The sequence below is a fragment of the Rhinatrema bivittatum genome, chromosome 9 (assembly GCF_901001135.1).
Source record: "Rhinatrema bivittatum chromosome 9, aRhiBiv1.1, whole genome shotgun sequence".
Lineage (NCBI taxonomy): Eukaryota > Metazoa > Chordata > Amphibia > Gymnophiona > Rhinatrematidae > Rhinatrema > Rhinatrema bivittatum.
In genome coordinates this window covers 26,762,235-26,785,235 of record NC_042623.1, presented here as the reverse complement: position 1 = coordinate 26,785,235, position 23,001 = coordinate 26,762,235, and the positions used below count along the sequence as shown (strand labels likewise).

The 23,001-nt window shown below is 42.9% G+C and overlaps 1 protein-coding gene across 5 annotated transcripts in view; it reads left to right on the top strand.

Moving 5' to 3' along the window:
- The window catches only part of IMPDH1 (inosine monophosphate dehydrogenase 1), a 303,033-nt gene that overhangs the window by 82,152 nt on the left and 197,880 nt on the right, over positions 1-23,001 (top strand). For all 5 annotated transcript variants that reach the window (XM_029615228.1, XM_029615232.1, XM_029615229.1 and 2 more), the window contains exon 3: positions 20,996-21,044. In XM_029615228.1, the coding sequence (XP_029471088.1) occupies positions 20,996-21,044 (49 nt within the window). The remainder of the gene's footprint in view (positions 1-20,995; positions 21,045-23,001) is intronic.

Sequence of the window (23,001 nt, the reverse complement as noted above, 5' to 3'; positions counted from 1 at the left end):
GTGCGCTGGTACCTGTCATTTCAAATGCCATTTCAACTGACATTTGAAATGACAGGTACCAGGAAGTGGATATGTAAAAAAAAGTTAACTTACTGGTGGGAGCCGGCGGGCGCGCGTTCAAGGCGGGAGCGAGTTCGAGGCGGTAGCTGGCGGGCTGTCATTGAGGCGGGAGCCAGCAGGCGGGTGGCACGCGTTCATCCAGGTGTGGCGAGAGCCGGCGGGCGCGCGTTTATCCAGGCGGCGGCGGTGGGAGCCGGCGGGCGCGCGTTCATCCGGCGGGCTGTCATTGAGGCGGGAGCCGGCGGACGGGTGATTGTCAGCCCTCTCCCCTCCTCCTGAAGCAAGGCGCGAAAGCAGCCTTGCTCCGGGAGGAGGGGAGGGGGGACTGGCAGTGTAAAGCGAAAAAAAAAGTAGCAAGAGCGAGGGGAGAGAGGACGGGCAATCCTACGCTCGGGATTGCCAGTCCCCCCTCCTCCCGAGGCAGGCGCGAAAAGCAGCCTTGCTCCGGGAGGAGGGGAGGGGGGACTGGCAGTGTAAAGCGACGAATCGACTTACTTTTTGCAGCCCCCCCTCCAGACATCGGCGAGGACGACCGCGGCTCCCCTCTCCTGCCTCCAGCTGCTCGTGAAGATGGACGCCTGCACGGGCAAAAGCGGCCCCTGTTCGTGCAATTGGGCCGCTCAAGGCGTGACGTCACGACGTTTGGCGTCATGGCACGTGACGTCACGCCTTGAGCGGCCCAATTGCACGAACAGGGGCCGCTTTTGCCCGTGCAGGCGTCCATCTTCACGAGCAGCTGGAGGCAGGAGAGGGGAGCCGCGGTCGTCCTCGCCGATGTCTGGAGGGGGGGGCTGCAAAAAGTAAGTCGATTCGTCGCTTTACACTGCCAGTCCCCCCTCCCCTCCTCCCGGAGCAAGGCTGCTTTTCGCGCCCTGCTTCGGGAGGGGGGGACTGGCAATCCCGAGCGTAGGATTGCCCGTCCTCTCTCCCCTCGCTCTCTTGCTACTTTTTTTTCGCTTTTTTTTTTTTTGCTTCGGGAGGAGGGGAGAGGACTGGGGCTGCCCCGGAGACCGGCACCCATGGACACGGCCAGGGCAGGAGAGCGGGGGCTGGGGGAAAGTTTGCCGCCTACCCTTACCCCTGCCTCTAACGCAGGGGTAAGGGTAGGCGGTAAGTTAGCAGGTTAAACGCGCGGCGAAACGGCAGGGTAAAATAGCGATAGTCGGGGCGCGCGTTACTGGATGGTAGGGAATAGCTAATTCGATCGTTTACATGCAATATACATGCCGCGTACGGAAGGGGTTGCCCGGGGATTTTAGGATGCGGTAGGAGTAGGTTAAAGGGGATAGTGTGTCGCAGGAAGGGCTAACGCGGCCGGAAAGTGAGTAGAACGCGAGTTAGGAGCGGGGTAAACGCGGCCGCACTTTACTGGATTGATCTGTAAGTAAGGGTTAATGGTGAGGTTGAAATCTCCCCCTAGAATGAGATGGCCCTGTGCATTATCTATAAATTGGGACAGTTTCTCAAAAAAAATAAGCCCTGATTGGAGTTCGGAGCGCATATATTTACTAGGGTGTACTTCACTTCCCCTATAGAGATGATTAGTAAGAGATAGCTGCCCTCAGGATCTGGAATGAAGGACACCTGCTCATAAATAATTTTTCCCTATTATGATTCCAACCCCCGTGTATTTCTGTGCTTTAGAGCTCGCAGCCCAATATTGCGAAGGATATAAATTATTCTTTAAAAGGCATTTGTAGCATTGCTTAAGGTGTGTCCTGTACATAGGCCACTGTTATCTGATGTTGCTTCAAGTTCGCAAATAAGCGATGATGCTTTAAGGGGGAATTCAGTACCTTAACATTAAGAGAGAAAAAGTTTATAGTCGCCATCTATGAGCAAAATAGGTAAGTAAGCAGGAGAGCAACAACGATATTTCTCAGTCCAGTATGGCCCTTGACCGGAAGACACCCAGCACCATAAGTCAGACTTGTATAGTGGGACACATTGAAGTAACTCAAGTACACACCACTGAGTGTTACCCCATATATCTTTGTACTATGAGCATTCCCTGCAAATTCCCCCACGATTTCTCAAACCCTTTCAGTATAGCCCCACCAGTGAGGAGATGCTGCATTGTTTAAGGAGGAAATGGTCATCCCCGTATGTATGAGACCCTCCCAACAACTTACAAATGTAGTACTAAAAAAATAAGTAGTATTCTCCATGAACAGTATAACTAAATACTAAGCCTGTCTTAGGCATCGTCAACAGAAAGGCAAGAGCTGAACTTGGCTCAAGGGTTTTCCACATTATATTAGAGGATATAGTAGAGGATAAACAGTGTCTAAAACCTTTATCCAAAAGTGAGGAAGCAAGGTATAAGTCCAGTAAGTGCTCATGCTGGGTCCTGAGGCAGGTTCTCATTTTCCGGGTTGCGTCTGAGTCTTCGGCCACGCGCTGCCATTGCAGTGGGTCCTCCCTCCATCTAGTGGCTTTCAAGGTGGGTTGTGTTACCTCAAATCCCAGGTACCCAGCTTCGTTCATTATGCGAGTTGCATCCGTCAGCATTTTGACCCAGTGAGATTCCCCCTTGAGAGAAAAACTCAGCCCGAACGGGAAGAGCCATCTATATCGCACATTGTCTTTGCGGAGCGCATCTGTGACTCTTCGTTTCCTGTTTCTTCCGGATGGTTACTGAGGATAAGTCTGCAAAAATCATATCATTCCCCTGACATAGCCAGGGTGCTTGTTTACTCGCTATCATTGCTAATTGATCCTTGATGGCAAAGTCATGGTAGCATGCAATTTCATCACGGGTTTATTGCTCAATTTAGGCCCCAGGGCCCTGTGTGCGTGCTCAAAGTTTACCGCCGGCGGGCTCTCTGATGCAGATTCATGTGCTTCCATCAGTAGCATAGCGCTGATCTCTGCTACCAATTCTATGCTGTTTTGATGTTCCGGAGTCTCGGCTATTCCCCGGAAACGCAAGTTATGGCGGCGTGAACGATTTTCTGAGTCTTCGACTTTTTCTGTAAGTTCAATTTCTCTTTGTAGGAAAGATTGTGTGCGTGTCCCGCGTCAACCTAATTTCCTTGCTATTCGCATCAGTGCGAGTTTCAACGAAGAAAATCCGCCGGCCATTTTCTGCAAGTTCCTCTTTAAATTCTTCTATTGAATTCATTATGTTCTGTTTGTTATAAATGTCTTGTTTTAGATCCACGAACCATCTCTTCATTTCTGCCTGGGTCGGTAGGTCATCTTCCTCCGGTAATAGTTCGTCTGTGGCGACCCCCGACATCGGGCCTTCATCGAGCTGCGCTATTTTTGGTAGGTCAGGCCCCTCACTGTGATTCTGTTTCTGGTAGGAATATTTTTTTTTAAAGTCCAGATTTTTTTTTAAAGTCCAGAGATTTGGTCTTATTGACATCTGTGTACTCCAGGCTGTTGGATTGACAGATTTGACGAGTTTGTGATGGATGCCTGAGATTTATGGAGATATAGCTTGTTGGAGGAGCCTCTGGGTTAAGCAGCCATCTGTTGAGGTGACGTCACTTCCTCCAACCAAGGATGGACATTTTAAACAATATCCATACCTCCTGCAAATTTCTAACTTGGTGAATTGCTCTTTTTTTTTGTGTTTTTCTTAACAAATTTCCTCATTTTATCGTAATCTCCCATGTATACCCTAGAGGAAAAGTGGGGAAGGAGAGATATAATAGACATTTAAATATCTCAAAGGTTTCCTGCACAGTAAGTGAGTCTCTTTCAAAGGAAAGGAAGCTTTAGAGCAGGGGTTATGGGATGAGATCGAAAGTGGGCAAACCCAGGAGGAATCTTAAACAATTCTTTAGAGATGGTGAATGCATGGAACAGCCTTCCAGTGGAGGTGGTAGAGACAAAAGCAGTATTTGAATTCAAGAAAGCATGGAATAAATAAGGGGATCTTTAGGGAAGATATGGGAATTATAATGCTGGATTGATTGGGTGGATGGCCACACTGGATGGGAGACCATATGTTCCTCTTCTGCCATCATGTTTCTATGTTTAATAAGCATTGGTAAGTTAAATGTAAAAAAAAAGTAACTAAACATGTTAAGAGAAATTGAAAAGAAGCTTGTCATAACATTAAAAACAAGCGATTTATTTTTCAAATACATCTGAAACAAAAAGCCTATGAGGGAGTCGGGCTGCAGATGACAGAGGGGTAAAAGGGAGTGTTCAGGAGGTCAAGGAAATAGAAGAAAAAAATATTCTTCTGCCTCTCTTTACTGAGGAGGATGTCACACTGAAAACATTTTTTTGATAGGATGACTGTGAGCAAGTAAACAAAAGCACTGTGAAACTGGAGGGCGTAATAAATCAGATTGACACACTAAATGCAAAATCATCAGGACTGGATCATATTCACCCCAGAGTTCTCAAGAAACTTGAACATGAAATTGCAGACCTATTTCATTGTTTTTAGCGGTAATAAAGGTTTTAATATGTTGTTTTGTATGTTTGTTTATAAGTTACTGTACTGTTTGTTTTATTTCTATTATTTGCTTATTTTCTATTTATCTTCTGTATGTGATTTTTATGTTGCAAGTCTTTTTGTGTCTTTTTTATGTATGTTTTATTTTAACCTGCCTAGAGCTGTGATAGGATATAAAAATATTTAAATATAATTTAAAACGGCCATAGTACTTGAAGACTGGAAGGTGGCCAATGGGACACCAGTTTTTATAAAGGGCTCTAGGGAATGATCCAGTAAACTATAGACCAGTGACCTGACACCTGTGCCAAGTAAAATCGTTAGTTATTCTTAAAAACAAAATTACTAACTACTAGAGAAGTGCATTTGGCTGCCATTCGTATTGCCTTTACACGCATACCTGAATTATATGCATAACCACGTATGCATGGTGTTTGAGGTATGTGTGTAAAGGCGAAACAAATGAACAAATGGCTGCCGAATGCACACCTCTACCGATCACATGGTTTAATGGGGAAAGTCAACATGGCTTTTGCAAAGGGAAGTTTTGGTAGGTTGTTTTGAAGGTGTAAATAAGCATGCAGACAAAGGTAATCCAGTTGATATGGTGTATTGGAATTTTAAGGCAATTGACAAAGTCCCTTCTGAGAGACTTAAAAAAGGAAACTGGGAAGTTGGGGATAAGAGGCAGTGTAGTATTGTAGATGGATAGTTGGATAAAAGACCAGAAACAGAGTAGGACTAAAGGGTCAGTTTTCCAAATGGAGAAAGGTCATTAATATAGTACTCAAGAATCTGTACTGGGATTTGTGATATTTAGCATATTCATAAATGATCTGGAAAAAGGAAATAAGTGAGGTGAACACATTTGCAGATGACACAATTGTTTTGTGTTAAAACCAGCAAACTGTGAGGAACTGCAGAAAGGACCTTGTGAATCTAGAAGACTGGGCATTTAAATGGCAGATGAAATTTAATGTGAACAAATTGAAAGTAATGCATGAAGGGGGAAATAATTCAATCTACAGGTACATGATGCTAGGTTCTATGTTAGGAGTCAACATCCAGGAAAAATACCTCTGAGTCTTTTTTGGATAGTACCTTGAAATCTTCAGCTCGGTGTGCGGTGGATGTCAAAAAGGCAAATAAAATGTTAAGAATTAATTAGAAAGGAATAGAGAACAAAAATGAGAATAACATAGTGATTTGTATAGTTACATAGTGCAACTGCATCTTGAGTATTATGTGCAGTTCTGGTCACCCCCAGCTCAGAAAAGGCATAATAGACATAGAAATGGTACAAAGAAGAGTGACAAAAATGATAAAGGGGATGTAAAATCTCCCTTAAGGAGAGATGCTAAACAGATTGCAGCTCTCTAGCTTGGAGAAAACTGAGAAGGTGATACGATTGAGGTTTATAAAATCATGAGTTGGGTGGAACATGTAAAAAGAGAACAGTTATTTCTCCTAGGACAAGCAAGATGGTAGTCCTCACACATGGATGGAGCCCGGCACGGAAAACTTGTCAAAGTTTCTGGAACTTTGACTAGGCACACTGAGCATGCTCAGCATGCCCTATACCATGTGTCCACGTGGTGTCCCTCTTCAGTCTTTTTTTTTTTTTTTTCCCCATGGAGCTTTTGCCTCATGGTTAAGTGAGCTTGTGGTGCTTCCTTTGGAAATTGCCTTGGGAAAACTTTCACCAGTTAAATTCGGGGTTTTTTTTTTTTTTTGCGTTACTCCAATGCGAGGTCCCTCTCTGTGCCTTCTTGTTAGGTACCTTAGTCAGGATTTTCGACTTATTCAGTAAGGTTATTTTTGCTTCATTCCCCCCACACATGGCACCATTGGCACCCACAAACACACATACCCAAACTCTCACCAAAAACCTCTTCTTCCTTCACTGCAGAGATGGGCTCCAGTTTCTCCGCGGCTTTACTCCTGCAGGCCTTCTTTTTTTCTCCGCCACGGGATGGGCTTCCCTGGCGGCCTCAGTCAGGGTCTGATTTCCTCTTTGCCGCCACTGGGATGAACTCCCATGGTGGCCTTGCTTGGTCAGTCGAGTTTTCCTCTTCACCACCATGGGGATGAGCTCCTGTGGTTGCCTTGCTTCGTCAGGGTTGGGTTTTCCTCTTCGCCACCATGAGGATGAGCTCCCATGGCGGCTTTGCTTCATCAACAACACTGCCATTCCTCCCACCCCACCCCCGGGCTATGGATGCCTGCCTCACCGGCCAATCAAAGGCTTCCTCCCTTCTTCCTACTCCCACTGGCAGGTAGAAGGGAGGAGGCTTCTGATTGGCCTGCATGGGGGCAGGCAGAATGGAGGAGACTTCCCATTGGGCAGTGGGGGTAGGAAGAAAGGCTTCCAATTGGCCCGTGTGGGCTGGAAAAAGGGAGAAGGAAAGTACAATGTGGCAACGTGACACACCTTCTGGGGCTTGGCGACACACTGGTTGAGAATCGCTGCTCTAAATGATCATTTAAATCCTCGTTTGATTTTCCCCAACTCCTCTATTGATTTCTGCCATTGCGTGATAGCTGTATCTTTTGTTTCCTCTGCACACTTATCCAAATCTAAGATTGCTCTGGAGCAATCTTAGGGAGACTTCTTTCTCGATTGCGGCACCCTCTCAATGGAATCTTATTCCTTTGGATTTAAGATCTCTGGAAGATGTCAAGAAATTTAAAACATCTTATAAAGAATTTCTGCTTGCTCGTGCATTTAATATGTAATGCAGTGAAGTGAAGATGCCCGATATTATAATAGATGTATCAGTAGTTTTTTTTTTTTTCCTTTTTTCCTCAGTTTCATTATGATTATTTTTATTGATATAATTTGTTACCAAGAAGTTTATTTTATTTATTTTTTGATACTTAGTTTCTGTGAAACCTTGAGATTGTATTGATTTAATTTTATGTATGTATTTATGTATATCGCTTCGGCCTTTTGTGTTAAGCGATTAATAAATTTTATTAAATGAAAAAAAAAAGAGCTCTGAGACCATCTCCAGGATCTCTTGTTTAATTGAAACACATTCTGTTTCAGCTTCTTAAACTACCGTAAATTTGAAAATCAGCTGGAGTAAGTGCGTCCGTGGTTTGTTATAAGTGCATCATTTTTGCCTCTGCAACCTACTTCCAAAGCCACGTCTTCGGTATCCATGCCATCGTTGGAGCCTTCCTATATCAATGCTGCACTATTATATAAGAAATGTCTTAAGTCCACTAATTCCTTATGCAGGGACATTTCTGATGTGCTGGTTTGTAGTGTGCGAATTTACCTGAAAGAAGGTAGCAATGCAAGTATATATTGAGGATTGCAAATGATAAGGTTAGGAGCTCAAGCTTAGATAGCCATTTAGCTGGATGACGTCACTTCTTCCCCCAATATTTTATTCTGACAACACCCAACTTGTGTACTGCTGATCCACTCTATTGATTGCTTTTTCAGCATCTCGACTTGTCATGAGGCCTTCAGACATCCTCAGTTTGGCAGAAGGAATAGCCAGCCATCACTGCTTTCAAAATGTTAGAAATGGAGAGTCTCCCCTTAAACCGATTTGGTCCTCAAGAATGATGTGATTAGAAAATATTTAGTCTAGAAGAGAGAATTGCAGATAACTTTAACCGTTTAGATGGATTAATTTAATTGTATTAGTGGTATATAAAAACTTTTAAATAAAATAAATAAACTTGATATCCTGATTAAGAAGTGAAATGGGCTGATAAGATTCTGGCTGCACCCGGTGTTTGTCCTTACGAATTAATAGTACTTTTCATTTTTATTCAAAGGAACTCCTGAATCTTGAAATTCATTATTTACAAATCAGTGTTCCTCGACACAGACACAGTGTTGTGCCAAAAAGACTGCGTTGGGAGGGACAAAAGGGCCATTACTCATTCACTGTTACTGATGCATTCAGTAAACGTCAGGAGCTCCCGACACAGCCTTTTTGGCAAAACACAGTGTCCGTGTCTGGGGACACTTTGAATTGTAAAATATGAACAATTTCAAGATTCAGGAGTTCCTTTGAATAAAAATGAAAAGTATTATTAATTTGTAAGGATGACTAACTTTTCTCCACTCTTCTTTATTCTTTATTGTATAAGGAGTGTGTACTTGCCTCCCGTTGCTTTATTTGGCTTGCCTGCACTGGATATTTGGGAAGCACAATTGTTGTAGCAAGGTTATATCTACTCTAAAGTCTGTCCCATATGAAATATTTCTCTCAATGAAGTCAGGATGTTATCACACAAATTTATAAAATTCGGGTCCAAACCCCTCTAGGTGTGGTGTTTTTGCCAGTTTTAATTTTTTTTATGGTAACTTGAATCACCATATGATTGAAAGGTCTTCAGTGGCTTTTTAAATTTTTTTTTAACTGTATTTTTCACAGAGGTATACAACACTACATAGAATGTTTGTTTGTTTTTTGAACAAAGATACAATTACTCAGTTTAAGGCTGAAGTAAAACAGAATTCAATTCAATTAATCCTTAAGGCCTATTAATTCCAGTAAACTCAAAAGCTAACTCATATCTTCTCATACATGACCAGATTTATGCTTCAGCATGAAAGTGAGCTTTTCTATATTTGCCAGTTCTAGAACTTGTTTGTACCACGCTTCAATTGAAGGGGCAGATTTGCACATTAAAATTATTGTAAACCTGCCGGGCCTCTGGTTCCTGACGTTAGGAATCAGTAAGCTGTAGAAGACGTGGGTCTTGAAAAAGGAACTGTCTTTCCATATAATCTCCCTCTGCAGAGTACAGTATCTGGTAAAATTTTTTTAAATGCACTCACAACTGATGCAGTAGGAAGACTTGTTTGTTGTTTCATTTTATATAATTCTTTTAGCGTATGGGGTGTTGCTCCAGATGCTTTCCCCAGTAATATAGTAACTTGTCACATGGTTTTGCTGCTTATTGATGTTTTGTGAGTTGAGAACTTTTGTGTGCCATTAAAATGTCACCTGTGAAAATTTTCTGCAGTCTCAGGTTTTGTTTTGTTTTTATTGAAATTTAAATTTTCATGATTAGGTAAAAGAAAACTAACAAAAAAGGGTAGACATAATTTCTTTTTAAGGCTAACTTGTTTAAAGTTGCAAGCTAGTGGGATAACTAAAATCTTTCTTAGGCAGTCATTATGCTTGATAGACTTATAGTATTTTGACCTAATCATCTTTTTCTAATTGCATAGCAGTTTCCACAAGTGATCAGGAACACAAGTTTACACTTGCATTTGAAACAGTGAGATGGTAGAGGGAATTTCTTCATAATCCTAAATAACTGATCAGAATATGTCCTTGGTTCAATGTGTCTTTCTAAAGTTTAACTACACTATCATGCCCATTGTTAACTTCTTTTCTTCAATAAACTTGTGCACTTAAAAAAACAAAAAACTTGTAACCAAAACAGTCTGGAAAAATTTCTAAAATTCTTTGATGCTTCCTTTGCGAGACTGTCAAACCAATGGATGCAGCCCTAGTCAGAAACAGTGCTGCAACTGCACAGCACAGTGTGGTGTCATTTATGGCAGCAGTGCCACATAATTAGTTTTTTTTTCTTCTTTTAAGGTACATAATTTGAGACACTATTAAATGTGACCATTCTAAGGGTTCAAGGGAATTGCAAAGGAGCAGCTTTAACAATTTCTGCCATTGAAAAGAACACAATACATATTTTCACTTGCTAAACAAATTGTACCATACATGGTAGTTACAGTAGATAACTTCAGGGCAGATTGAGCCAACTGGGGCTTGCAGTTTGTTTCCTGCGTGGGATTCGAAGTCCATAGATTCAGTGGAAGAATAAAGCTGACTCAGCCTCTTCCTAATGCATTTCAAGCTGATCCCATCAGTATTTGTCTCACTTGCATATAGTGCCAGATAATCTTTCCCAAGTCCTTTCTTGTAAACAGTAGTGCACATGCATAAAAATATACAGACAGGAGGGTGTTTAGGCTGCATGTCCTGAACTGGCAAGGGCTCAAGGTTTCTTAGAGCACTTTAGCACTCTTACTGTGGAAGCAGATAAAGCCAGGAAGCTGTGCACAAAAGCACATCCTGACTTGTGCTAAGAATCTTTATAGAATCATGCATTCAAAATGAGACTTGATGCTAAACTCTACATAGTCTCTGATTTATCTGTTTTATCCCTAGCAGAGCCTGTGACAGGAAGAATAGTGTGGAGGGAATTCATCTTCATCTGTGAAAAGGAGAGGAGGTGTGTTAGAGGGCAACTTGTAGAGATTGTATAGGTTTATGGATACCTAATAGAATCAGTGTGGTCCAAAAAATGCAGAAATTGCTACCTTGCTGTAGGAAATCTGTGCAGCTTGGAGCTCCTGTCAGCCTAATTTGATTGCTATATTTAACATCCTTGAAAATGTGAAACCCTTCATATAATTAAAACCTAATTATTATTTTTATTAAAGTAATTCAAAATTTTGAGTTAGTGTTCTGAGAACTCATGAACTAGTCGGGAAGTGCAATTGGTGACAAAGGACAAGTTATCCAATTAGTGTATGTCTTGAGTAGACTTTTTGTGTGTGTATGTATATATACATGCAGTGTATATATTTGATACATGAAATGTTTTGACTAGAAAGGATGGATAAGTGAATTAAAGCTACAGCCAAAACACAAACAAGTCCTCAGATATATATATCTCTTTGAGATGCAGTGACCAGATATATATATATATATGTGGTCTAGAACACTTTCCACTCTATCTCAGAGATAGATATATCTGTGAGGACTTGTTTGTGTTTTGGCTGTAGCTTTAATTCACTTATCCATCCTATCTTTCCTATCTATCCTATTCACTTATCCACTTATCCATCCTTTCTAGTCAAAACACTGCATGTATCAAATATATAACACACACACACACCTTTTTTGTGTGTATGTATATTTATGCCAGGACAAGCAGGATGCTAGTCCTCACATATGGGTGACATCAGTAATGGAGCCCTATATATGGAAAAACTTATTTCAAAGTTTCTATTAAACTTTTGACTGGCACCAGAGTGCCTAATGAGCATGCCATGATATTCCCTGCCACAGGGGTCTCCCCTCAGTCTTCTTTTTTCCGCGGAGCAGTTAGCCTCGCGGTTAATCTGGAGTCCTGTGGTGATTTTTACCACACACAAAACTTTAGAAAATGTTTAGGAAAAACTTTCCACCGCAAAGGTCTCCCTTCCATTCCATCGCGGTAAGCTTTTCTTTTTTTTTTCCCCTGATATTTTCGTCTGTTCCATACCGTTTTTCTGTCCATTGCCATCGACGGCTGTCCGGCAAAAATGGCCTCAGGTTTTTAAAAAATGCCCGAACTGTGCGAGAAACATGTCCATTATGGACCCGCACCAAGAATGTGTTCTTTGCCTCGGCGAGAAACACGACGTCAAGTCTTGCAGTTTATGCGCCGAGATGACATCGAAGGGACGTCGGCTCCGGATGGAGAAGATGGAGCACCTCTTCAAAATTCAACTGCTCCCAACAACATCTACGTCAGCCCAGTCATCGCAGTCGGGATCGATACGGCAAGTTGTACTGAAACGACGACTTCCAGGTGAGGCCAGAGACGCTTCTACTCCCTCCCCCTCGCCATCGTCGAAGGCGTCCACCTCCGGCAGCGAAAAACATAAAGAGAAGCATCGGCATCGACGCCATGGACCCGGTGCCCGCTGAGCCATCGGATGAGCACGGAGGCTCCAAGGCCTACGGTACCAGGGCGATCCCCACCGATATCTGAGCCGGGCACATACCTCCTCAAGGCCCTGAGGAGGTATCTGTATCGCCATCGCCGCCTCCCCCATAGCTGCTCTGATACCATCAGCTATGCGGGTGGAACTTGACGAGTACATCCGTCAAGCGGTTCGACAAGCGCTCCTCGATACAGTACCATGCCAGCCATCGACACCAGCTCTGATGCCTTCGGATCCATTACCATTGATGCCGATACTTCCATCGATTCCACTGGACCGGCCATCTGTTTCGCAGCTGATGCGCATGATGCCTCGCCCGATGCCTTCACAGATTCCACCGGTGACTCCATCGGTGCCATCTTCAAACTTCACGGTTCTTCAACCACTGATGAATAAACTGGACACTTTACTCGATGCAATAAGAACATAAGAAAATGCCATACTGGGTCAGACCAAGGGTCCATCAAGCCCAGCATCCTGTTTCCAACAGTGGCCAATCCAGGCCATAAGAACCTGGCAAGTACCCAAAAACTAAGTCTATTCCATGTTACCATTGCTAATGGCAGTGGCTATTCTCTAAGTGAACTTAATAGCAGGTAATGGACTTCTCCTCCAAGAACTTATCCAATCCTTTTTAAACACAGCTATACTAACTGCACTAACCACATTCTCTGGCAACAAATTCCAGAGTTTAATTGTGCGTTGAGTAAAAAAGAACTTTCTCCGATTAGTTTTAAATGTGCCCCATGCTAACTTCAGCCCCCTAGTATTTCTACTATCCGAAAGAGTAAATAACAGATTCACATCTACCCGTTCTAGACCTCTCATGATTTTAAACACCTCTATCATATCCCCCCTCAGTCGTCTCTTCTCCAAGCTGAAAAGTCCTAACCTCTTTAGTCTTTCCTCATAGGGGAATTGTTCCATTCCCCTTATCATTTTGGTAGCCCTTCTCTGTACCTTCTCCATCGCGATTATATCTTTTTTGAGATGCGGCGACCAGAATTGTACACAGTATTCAAGGTGCGGTCTCACCATGGAGCGATACAGAGGCATTATGACATTTCCCGTTTTATTCACCATTCCCTTTCTAATAATTCCCAACATTCTGTTTGCTTTTTTGACTGCCGCAGCACACTGTACAGACGATTTCAATGTGTTATCCACTATGACGCCTAGATCTTTCTTGGGTTGTAGCACCTAATATGGAACCCAACATTGTGTAATTATAGCATGGGTTATTTTTCCCTATATGCATCACCTTGCACTTATCCACATTAAATTTCATCTGCCATTTGGATGCCCAATTTTCCAGTCTCATAAGGTCTTCCTGCAATTTATCACAATCTGCTTGTGATTTAACTACTCTGAACAATTTTGTGTCATCTGCAAATTTGATTATCTCACTTGTCGTCGTATTTCTTTCCAGATCATTTATAAATATATTGAAAAGTAAGGGTCCCAATACAGATCCCTGAGGCACTCCACTGTCCACTCCCTTCCACTGAGAAAATTGCCCATTTAATCCTACTCTCTGTTTCCTGTCTTTTAGCCAGTTTACAATCCACGAAAGGACATCGCCACCTATCCCATGACTTTTTACTTTTTCCTAGAAGCCTCTCATGAGGAACTTTGTCAAACGCCTTCTGAAAATCCAAGTATACTATATCTACCGGTTCACCTTTATCCACATGTTTATTAACTCCTTCAAAAAAGTGAAGCAGATTTGTGAGGCAAGACTTGCCCTGGGTAAAGCCATGCTGACTTTGTTCCATTAAACCATGTCTTTCTATATGTTCTGTGATTTTGATGTTTAGAACACTTTCCACTATTTTTCCTGGCACTGAAGTTAGGCTAACCGGTCTGTAGTTTCCCGGATCGCCCCTGGAGCCCTTTTTAAATATTGGGGTTACATTTGCTATCCTCCAGTCTTCAGGTACAAAGGATGATTTTAATAAGTTACAAATTTTTACTGATAGGTCTGAAATTTCATTTTTTAGTTCCTTCAGAACTCTGGGGTGTAGACCATCCGGTCCAGGTGATTTACTACATCTTCTAGGTTCACTGTGATTTGATTCAGTCCATCTGAATCATTACCCATGAAAACCTTCTCCATTACGGGTACCTCCCCAACATCCTCTTCAGTAAACACCGAAGCAAAGAAAACATTTAATCTTTCCGCGATGGCCTTATCTTCTCTAAGTGCCCCTTTAATCCCTCGATCATCTAACGGTCCAACTGACTCCCTCACAGGCTTTCTGCTTCGGATATATTTAAAAACGTTTTTACTGTGAGTTTTTGCCTCTACAGCCAACTTCTTTTCAAATTCTCTCTTAGCCTGTCTTATCAATGTCTTACATTTAACTTGCCAACGTTTATGCTTTATCCTATTTTCTTCTGTTGGATCCTTCTTCCAATTTTTGAAAGAAGATCTTTTGGCTAAAATAGCTTCTTTCACCTCCCCTTTTAACCATGCCGGTAATCGTTTTGCCTTCTTTCCACCTTTCTTAATGTGTGGAATACATCTGGACTGTGCTGCTAGAATGGTATTTTTTAACAATGACCACGCCTCTTGAACATTTTTTACTTTTGTAGCTGCTCCTTTCAGTTTTTTTCTAACAATTTTTCTCATTTTATCAAAGTTTCCCTTTTGAAAGTTTAGCACGAGAGCCTTGGATTTGCACACTGTTCCTTTTCCAGTCATTAAATCAAATTTGATCATATTATGATCACTATTGCCAAGCGGCCCCACCACAGTTACCTCTCTCACCAAGTCCTGTGCTCCACTGAGAATTAGATCTAAAATTGCTCCCTCTTGTCACTTCCTGAACCAATTGCTCCATAAAGCTATCATTTATTCCATCCAGGAATGTTATCTCTCTAGCGTGACCCGATGATAATTTACCCAGTCAATATTGGGGTAATTGAAGTCTCAAAGCAGGTTTCAAAGATGAAATGAGTTTTTATTAATTCATTAGGCAACTCCACTGGTTTATATCACAAGAAGCTTTACGGCGTCCCCCAGTGGAGTTGCCTAATGAATTAATAAAAACTCATTTCATCTTTGAAACCTGCTTTGAGTCCTCTGTCAGGATTGACAATTCATCTGCACTTTTTGTACTATGTGATATTGCTTCAAAGTGCAGTCTGCTCTGGCATGCACTTTTGGTAATTGAAGTCTCCCATTATTACCGCACTACCAATTTGGTTAGCTTCCCTAATTTCTCTTAGCATTTCACTGTCCGTCTCACCATCTTGACCAGGTGGACGGTAGTATACCCCTATCACTATAGTCTTCCCCGACACACAAGGGATTTCTACCCATAAAGATTCAATATTGAAGAAGCCCAGAGACATCAATGAAGAAACTGTTCCAGGACCCTCAGGAGTTCCCAGACCTCATGAGCCTCGTTCTCCTTTACTTCCACCGTTGCCGAGAGACACCGCTGGCACCAATTACACCACTGAGGTCCCCAAGAGAGAAAGGCACAGATACAGACATGGAGTACTCCTCAGAAGAAAACATACTGTCTGAACCATCTCCTCCTAAGGACCATAGGAAGTCTCCTCTGGAAGATTTATCTTTCTCAAACTTTGTGAAGGACAAGGCGGACACCATTCCTTTCCAGTTGCATGCAGAGGTGGATTCCAGGCAAGACACTGGAAGTCCTACAATTTGTAGATCCTCCCAAGGAGATTTTGGCAGTGCCAGTACATGAAGTATTACAGGAACTCATGTACCGAATATGGGAACATCCAGGTTCACTGGCAGTGGTAAATAAGAGGTCAGATGCCACCTATTTTGTCCAACCAATCCCTGGATTTCAAAAGACCCAGCTACCTCACCAGTCAGTGGTAGTGGAGTCAGCCCAGAAAAAGGCTAAAAGATTGAAGTCTCATGCCTCTACACCACCTGGGAAAGACAACAGATTCATGGACAACTTGGGCCGTAAAGTTTTCCAAGGCTCTATGTTGGTATCTCGGATTGCATCTTACCAACTCTTTATGAACCAATACCAAAGAAATCTTTGGAAACAAGTCCAGGACCTGGTACTCACGCTTCCTGATCAATATCAGGAACCCTTCCATCAACTGGTGCATAAAGGCCTAGAGGCAGGCAAACATGAAGTTAGAGCTACCTACGACAGTTTTGAAACTGCAGCACGTAGATGGGCCTGACTTAAGGCATCCAATCTCCGGCCGGAAGTACAGGAGAGACTAGCCGACCGTCCCTGTTTGGGGGATAACCTGTTTGGAGACAAGGTTAAAGAAGCGGTTGCAACTATTAAAAATCATACTGAGATACTCAAGCAACTCTCCTTACTGCCTCAGGAGACTCAACCCCCGGTCAGAATACCTCCTAGAAGGGATATAAGGCGCCCTTACTACCGCCAACGCCGCTACTATCCCCCATCAAACCGGCCAAGACCATCTCGCCCAGCTCTGCGTCCACAGGCTAGGCAAAGGCCTGCAAGGCCCCAACCTCCTCCTCAAACTGCCTCAACATCAGGTTTTTGAAAGAAAATCAGAGAGCAGCAGTTAACCCACCAACCCACTCCCACACCTGCCGGTAGGAGGTCGTGTAACCTTTTTCCATCACACCTGGACCTCCATAACCACAGACCAGTGGGTACTTTCCATAACAGCTCACGATTGGATTTTCTCACTGTACCAAAAGAAACTTCACCAATCTCATCTTGGACAGTGAACCAATATTCCAAAATTCTCCAAGCAGAATTATCCACCCTTCTGAGAGCCAGGGCCATAGAACCAGTCCCCGGGCCTCAGCAGGGCAGAGGATTCTACTCCCACTATTTCCTCATTCCAAAGAAAACTGGAGGCCTTCGTCCCATCCTAGACCTCAGAAATCTCAACAAATTTCTCAAAGAAAAATTCAGGATGGTGTCATTAGGCACCATGCAACCTCTCCTTCAAAGAGGGGATTGGCTCTGCTCTCTGGATCTTCAAGATGCCTACGCTCACATTCCCATCTTTCCTCCGCATCGCCAGTACTTGCGATTCCTAGTCAACGGTCAACATTTTCAATACAGAGTGCTCCCATTCGGACTAGCCTCAGCACCTCGAGTGTTCACAAAGTGTCTGGCAGTAGCGGTGGCACATCTTCACAAACAAAAGGTGCTTGTATTCCCTTATCTGGACGATTGGCTCATCAGGAGTCAGACACAAGAAGGAGCTCTCAATTCCCTCAAGCTCATAGTCAACTTGCTTCACTCCTTGGGATTTCTTATCAACTACCAGAAATCCCAATTCACACCATCTCACCTGTTACAATTCATAGGTGCAGATCTAAATACCACTATAGCAAAAGCTTTTCTTCCAAGAGACCGTGCTCAAACACTCGTTCTCCTGGCACACTCTCTCTCCGAAATCAGTCTCAAGTTACAGCTCATCAGTGCCTCATCCTACTCGGACACATGACCTCCACAGTTCACGTCACTCCTATGGCCAGACTGACCATGAGACTAATACAATGGACACTCAAATATCAATGGATTCAAGCCATTCAACCATTGTCTACTCGCATTCAGATAACGCAGGAACTGCGTTCCTCCCTCCTCTGGTGGACATCAATGAACAATTTGCTCAAAGGTCTGCCTTTCCAGCAACCAGTTCCACAAGTGACATTAACTACAGATGCGTCCACCTTAGGCTGGGGAGCACACATTGGTCATTTCAAGACCCAAGGGACGTGGACAAAAGCCGAAGCCTCTTTTCAAATAAACTTCCTAGAGCTTCGAGCTATGCGTTATGTGCTACATGCGTTCAAGGATTGCCTTTCACACAAGACTGTGCTGATTCAAACGGACAACACAGTAGCCATGTGGTACATCAACAAGCAAGGGGGACCGGGTTCCTACCTCCTTTGCCAAGAAGCAGCTCAGATTTGGGACTGGGCCCTAGCACACTCAATTCTTCTACGAGCCACTTACCTGGCAGGCATCCGCAACATAATAGCAGATCGCCTCAGTCGTCAGTTCCAACCACACGAGTGGTCCTTGGATCCAACAATAGCAAACAAGATCTTCCAACGCTGGGGTCAACCAACAATAGATCTTTGCATCCCATCTGAACTACAAAGTGAACAATTACTGCTCCCTGTTACAACAGGAGAACAACCTACCAAAGGACGCCTTTGCTCGCCATTGGAACTCAGGCCTGTTATATGCGTATCCACCGATACCACTCATAACCAAAACTCTAGTGAAGCTACAACAGGATAAAGGGACCATGATACTCATAGCCCCATACTGGCCTCGGCAGGTATGGTTTCCCACACTGCTAGACCTCTCAGTCAGGGATCCAATTCGCCTGGGGGTAGCTCCCAATCTCATAACTCAGGATCAGGGTCGGTTGCGCCATCCCAACCTTCAATCCCTCTCCCTGACAGCATGGATGTTGAAAGCTTGATCTTACAACCACTCAACCTTCCAACCACTATATCTCAAGTGCTGATAGCTTCACGTAAACCTTCCACTAGAAAAAATTATTCTTACAAATGGAAACGGTTTACTTTGTGGTGCACTCAGAAATCTATAGATGCTTTCACTTGCCCCACTACCTCACTACTAGACTACCTATACCATCTTTCAGACTCTGGTCTTAGGACTTCATCTGTAAGAGTACATTTGAGTGCAATCTCAGCTTACCATAACAAGCTGGGAGACACACCTATCTCTACACAGCCTCTCGTCAGTAAATTTATGAAAGGTTTAACTCACCTTAAACCTCCACTTCATTCCCCAAGCATACAATGGTACCTGAACGTAGTATTATCCAGGCTCATGCGTTCTCCATTCGAACCCATAGATACCTGTGACCTTAAATCTTACATGGAAAACTGTATTCCTCATAGCCATTACATCAGCTAGAAGGGTCAGTGAACTACAAGCACTTGTCACATACGAACCTTTTACAAAGTTCCTACATGACAGGGTGGTCCTCCGTACTCATCCTAAATTCCTTCCAAAAGTAGTCACGGAATTCCACCTCAATCAATCTATAGTTTTACCAACATTTTTTCCAAGGCCTCACTCTCACCAGGGAGAAAGAGCCTTACATACCTTGGACTGTAAACATGCGCTATCCTTCTTCTTAAACCGCACTACAGTCCAAAGGAAATCTAGTCAACTATTTGTATCTTATGATCCAAACAAGCCTGGTAAAGCAGTGGGTAAACATACTTTGACAAACTGGCTAGCAGACTGCATACAGTTTTGTTATGAAAAAGCAGGCCTAACTCTTCAAGGGCGAGTAAAAACACATTCAGTCAGAGCGATGTCAACCTCAGTAGCACACCTTCGCTCTGTGCCTATTCTAGACATATGTAAAGCAGCAACATGGAGTTCTCTTCACACCTTTGCAGCTTATTACTGTTTAGACAAAGAAGGAAGACAAGATTCAGCCTATGGACAATCTGTCTTAAAGAACGTGTTTCCAACTTAATCCCAACTCCTACTACATCCAACCTGCTGTGATTTTCAGCTGATTCATTTCAACAACAATACTTCACTATTACCTCAAACCCAAATGACTCAGCCTCTAGCTTGCTAATCACCCATATGTGAGGACTAGCATCCTGCTTGTCCTGGGATAAAGCAAAATTGCTTACCTTGTAATAGGTGTTATCCCAGGACAGCAGGATGTAGTCCTCACGAAACCCACCCGCCACACTGCGGAGTTGGGTCCGATATGTTTTATTATTTTATTTTTGGCTAACTCTAATTGCTACAAAACAGACTGAAGGGAGACCCCTGTGGCAGGGAATATCATGGCATGCTGGGCATGCTCAGTAGGTACTATGGGTGCCAGTCAAAAGTTTTTCATAGAAACTTTGACAGAAGTTTTTCCATATAGGGCTCCATTACTGATGTCACCCATATGTGAGGACTACATCCTGCTGTCCTGGGATAACACCTATTACAAGGTAAGCAATTTTGCTTTCTGCAACTGCTACACAGGAACCATCATGATCTCAAGAGCTGAATAAGGCTGCAAGGATTCCCCATTACAGCTCCTTGATTGACCTCTTAGCTGCAGATTATTAGGGATGTTTGTTAGAAACAAAATAGAAAAGTTCAATTAAACGTCCTGATTTTTTTTTAAAGCAAAAAAGTAACACTTCGATTTTAATTTTTAAAAATTCTGGCCCTGCTGCAGAAGGCATATAAAGGGCCTGAGGGCTGTGGGAGCTTTCTCTATACCTCCCACCTCTTGGACAATATCCACCTCCTCCCAGCTTCTTTTACCCCCAACAGCACCTGCCCTGCCAGTACTGGCTTACCTGAAGCAGCCATCATTTTAGGATATGGCATCCAGCAGGGAAGGAGTGACAGAGGATTGCTCTTGTCCCCTTTTTCACCTATGGATGGGGTAAATAGCAGGGGGGGGGGTGGCTTCTTGGGATGAGAAGGACCTGAAGGCCTTCCCTCCCCCCTACATGGTTTTAGTGCATGTTGCCAAGTCTGTACTCTAAAATGTTTCAATGTGTGGTATTCTAAAATATTATGCACTGAGAATAAAACCCTGAACTGAAAAACCCGTACACCCTTAAAAAGGACCAGTAAAGTTTGGAAATAAATCCATGTGGCAATGAGTGGAATAAGCATGCCAATGAGATCGGGCAGTTTGAGTTCGACGTACGCATTTACTTTAAGTACAAATAATGGTGGTTTTTTTTTTTTCTTCAAGATATCGTGCCTATATGTACATGCATGTCTACAAGAAGCAGTCTCGCACATTAGAAGGAGAAACCCATGGAATAATATTTACTTTTCTCTCTTTCACAGTGACTTTTTGATTCTCCCTGGGTTTATTGACTTTACAGCTGATGAAGTGGTGAGTTGAATTGTAAGAATTACATTTGCTGGCAGTTTTTCCTCTTTTCCATCATAAATATGTCCATATATGTGCATTGGGGGAATTTGAGGAATTGAAAAAGCTGATGTAAATCATTTTTATCTCTTCCTGCATTACATCTCTTCTCCTTATCTAATTAATCTTGTCAGGTTGCATGACTGTCATTCCTCCCATCATTTATGCCATCTGATATTTCCCTAATTATTCCTCGCCTCCCTATAAGGAGACTGGAAAACCTGTTGCTGGTATCCAGCAGCAGGACAGAAGATAGCAGGAAAGATGGTTTTGGCTGTGATGAGTATGTATATCAGTCTGAAACGCCTGCTGTGCATGTTATGGAGCTACTTTGGGGCATCAGAGGCATGGAACTGTGTAGTATCAGAGAGGTCACACAGATCTGTAATGGAAATATATTGCTGCAAATTTGCTTACTAAACAGTTGCTTCAGGGAATCCAGTAGCCATTGGGACAGAATCATGGGTGGTGTAATAACCTATGAATATCCTTCTCTACACTTTGTATTTTGTATTGGTGTCTTCTTCCTTTGACCATGATGTATAACCACTTCCCGTTTTAAGTCATGATTAAAAGAGGAAGACTACACCAATACAAAATACATATAGTGGTGACTGTACCCTGATGAAGGATGAGTGTGTTCAAAACACAAATTCCTGTTGGATTGGATTGCAGGCAGTTATCAGAGATGGATCTAAAAATACTGGCAAATTCATTATGGTGGTTTACCAGTAAGATAAGTTACATCAAGCTATTGAATCATGGGATTAAATCAATTTAATTTGCTCAAAAAAAAAAATTTGATAGTCATAAGTGACCATTGGTGTTATATAAGACAGAAATTAGATGGTGTGAAAGCACTCTTTTGATGATGCCTATTATGACTGTCATAAGGAGCTGTGAATGATGGAGGTGGGGAGAATTATGTAGTTGATAGTTACGTTTTCACCTATCTCATATAATGAGGAGTATCACCACAAAATCAAGGGAATATTGGTACTATTTTGGATTTTATAGAGAAATGGCATGTTTTGGATATGCGTAAAGGAGGAGAGATCGAAGATGACTCCTGGGTTTACAGGCTGAGGCGATCGGGAGGATGACTGTGTTATCCACAGAAATAGAGGAAGAAAAGGGGGGAGGTAGGCTTGGGGGGAAAAATAAGGAGCTCTGTCTTGACTGTTTAAGGTGGCATCAGGTCATCCTGGCAGCAATATTAGATAAGCAGGCTGAGATCCTGGACTGTATTTCTGGTGAAATGTCTGGTGTGGAAAAGTAGATCTGGGAGTAGTCAGTATAAAAATGGTATTGAAAGCCATGAGAGGAAATCGGAGTACCACTGGAATTAAGTATATAGGGAGAAAAGAAGAGGGCCCAGGACAGAGCCCTAAGGTACACAAATTAATAGTGGAATGGCAGTGGAGGGGGAACCACCAGAGGAAACATTAAAAGTGCTATGGGAGAGGATAGAGTCCTGAAATTCAACTGAGGTAGAGTATCGAGGAGTAGGTGGTGATCAACAGTGTCAAAAGTAGCATACAGGTCAAGGAGGATAAGGACAGAGTAAAGACCTTTTGGCTTTAGCCATAAACAGGTCATTGGAAACTTTTCAAGAGCTGTTTGAATGTAGAAGGCAAAACCAGACTGGATCAAGAATGACTTGAGATCAGGGGCAGATTGGCCTATCGGGGGATTAGGCAACCCCTGGTGGGCTGGTTGCTCTGATCACATGGTTTTTTTTAGCTTCCTGGCCCAAATTCCTGCACAGTCACGGCAGAGACCATCCTTAATGTTTTTTGAGGGATGATGTTTGTTTTTCCATTGTTGCAATGCATAATAGTCAGGCTTAGTGGTTTTCCAGAACATGTATGTGAGCATGAGTGAGTGAGCCAATGAACATGTACCGTATTTTTCGCTCCAT